The sequence below is a fragment of the Montipora capricornis genome, chromosome 2 (assembly GCF_036669925.1).
Source record: "Montipora capricornis isolate CH-2021 chromosome 2, ASM3666992v2, whole genome shotgun sequence".
NCBI lineage: Eukaryota > Metazoa > Cnidaria > Anthozoa > Scleractinia > Acroporidae > Montipora > Montipora capricornis.
The window spans coordinates 28,088,214-28,090,713 of NC_090884.1; the positions used below are offsets into that span (position 1 = coordinate 28,088,214).

A 2,500-nucleotide genomic window follows, 5' to 3' on the forward strand; every position below is an offset into this window, starting at 1 on the left:
CAGGCGTCTTGTCGCAGCCATTTGTTTTGCAAGTAGTACACATGGAGCAATTTGTCGCAGAGACGTGTCGCTGCGACTTGTCGCCTAGTGTGTCCCGGCCTTTACCATGATCTGAAGACTTGGGAACCAAATTGTTTTACCAGAAAACTAATACTTATCGTATGAATTGGGAACTGATTGGTGGACCCTTTCTCCATTAGACATGAGGCTTATGTTGAAAACAGGTGTTAATCTTAACATGTTCTTCTGCTTTCGCAGAATTAAAGAAAATTGCATATGAGAAAGAAATGATGGATATCGTAGACAAAGGCAACTTTGACGAAATCGAGAAAAAAATTACCCCAAGAAACTTCACAGAGTGCAGCTCCAGTTCTTTGCGTGTAGCAATGGAGGTATGGATAGAAGTTAAACATCATACACCAACAGGATCTCCATTGAATGTTAAGGAAGTTAGTCTTATCTGTAGCGTTATTACAGCTTGTTTTGGAGACCATATACCGCCACTCTCACTAAACTTCGTCCGTTTCTAGAAAAAAAAAACACTCTACTAATTATCTTCAAAGACGTCAAACAAGGCATGAAAATTTCGCAAGTATTCTGTGTTTTCATGCTTTGAAAACTAAGCGAATCTTAAGAGCTTCACAAATGGCTTCTAAAACCCTAAAAAGTATGAGTTGCTGCATTCAAGGGACGAGCACCTCACGTGGGGATCCTCCTAGTCAGGGTGATTGTGGTCCTAGGAGGCCTGTTGTCAATGACATTGATTGAGTGACATTTCGACCGGAATTCATCACTGAAAATGATTTCTGCTCTGCCTTGTTTGGAGTCCTAGGAATTTAGGAATTTATTAGACCAGAGGTGAATTTTCACCATTTTTTTTTTCAAATTAGCACATATGTAATCTGACGGTTTGACATTTTCCTTGAGATGGCAGATGACAATTTATGCTTGAAACTATATATTGTTGATTGAATGTGGAGTCGCAGCAACAATTTCAGTAATAAAATAAAGCCGGTTTAATTATCTAAAAAGATGCGATAAATAATGTCACGTTCTCAAAAAAAAAAAGTAACAAAAGTACACAATGAGAATGGCATGCTCTTAAATAGCTCTGAAACTTGGATGGACTGATTTGCAGTAAAATATTATTATTATTATTATTATTATTATTTTTATTTTTATTTTTATTTTTATGATGTAAAGAATATAGCTTTATTTCAAATTCAAACATTAGAGGCTAATTGAGGGACCACTAAGAATTTTGTTGGCCCCTTTCACAACTTCGTTTTCCTCATGAATTTTACTCGATGTCACTCTGGACCCTGATAACACTTTTCGGATTATTGTCTCACTGTCCATTATATAAAAATTGTCTTCTGCATCTCGGCAGTTGTTTGTTTCAAAAATATTTTCCAGTTCCTTTATTGTCTCTTTTACCTGTACAGGTGTATACCTCCACCGAGTGCACTGATCAAAAGAGGCACAACTCTGACTTTGAAACCAGGTCTTCGCTCTCTAAGTTCAAATGCAAGCTCTCTGTTGTTATTATTATTCGCGCCAGCGCGAGATATGAAAATCACACGTGTAGCCACCCTTGAACTGGCGACGCGACAGGTGAAAAAATCGCAAGAAAAAGGTCGCCCGAGTTGAAACTTTCGCGACAAAATCGCATAGATAGTTGCCCGTGTAGCCACCCTGCAACTTTTTGCCCGCGCTTGCGACGAGACTAAAAAGTATTTAACCGATGAAATTAAAGTATGAATGTCTGTTTATAGTGCACAGGTCTCTTGAAGTATGCGATTCGCGCGGCCTTCAATTTGTCGCCAAAATTTGTCACAAGCTGGTAGCCACCCTGGCGCGCAGGCGACGCGACAAAATCTTAAAAATATCGCATCACCGGCGCGAGACAAAAATCGCTCGTGTAACCGCGGCTTAAATGCATGGCAGCCAAAAAAATATTTCTTCCTTTGTGTGCTAATTAGACTCACAAGCCTCGTGCACGAAAAGCTAAATTAACGAGTGAATAAATAATGAGAAATAACCGAGTAGCCGAGGTGAAACTGAAAGGCTTTAATCTGCTCTTGACTTGATTCATCGCAGTTCAAATATATGGCTTTCATATATGCAAACTTCAGCATCTCACGAATCGCCTTGATGGCGCAAAGAAATCTCGTTGTCTCCGTGTTCAAATCGCGGTATAAGTTCTCATACTACAAGCATTTACCGTGGAATACAGGAAATATAAAATACACTGCTCTTTGTGACTACGAAGACGAAAAAACAGGAAGAAGAAAATTAAGAAACTTGAGTCGATTTTCACAGTGAAGCCACAGGCATCCCACGGAATTATCTAATTCGACCAAAATTTTTTTATACAAAATTTTACATTGGATGTTAAATGAAGGGCAACTTAAACCCGTTTTTACATAGTCAAACAAGTTTTAACTTTTCTTTATTTCCACTTAGCCCTGTACAAACGGGTTTTTCATGTTTTAAAATG

At 38.5% G+C, this 2,500-nt stretch overlaps 1 protein-coding gene across 1 annotated transcript in view; it reads left to right on the forward strand.

Moving 5' to 3' along the window:
• The window catches only part of LOC138037041 (uncharacterized), a 20,892-nt gene that overhangs the window by 10,190 nt on the left and 8,202 nt on the right, over positions 1 to 2,500 (forward strand). The window contains exon 2 of the mRNA XM_068883052.1: positions 259 to 392. Within this exon, the coding sequence (XP_068739153.1) occupies positions 259 to 392 (134 nt within the window). The remainder of the gene's footprint in view (positions 1 to 258; positions 393 to 2,500) is intronic.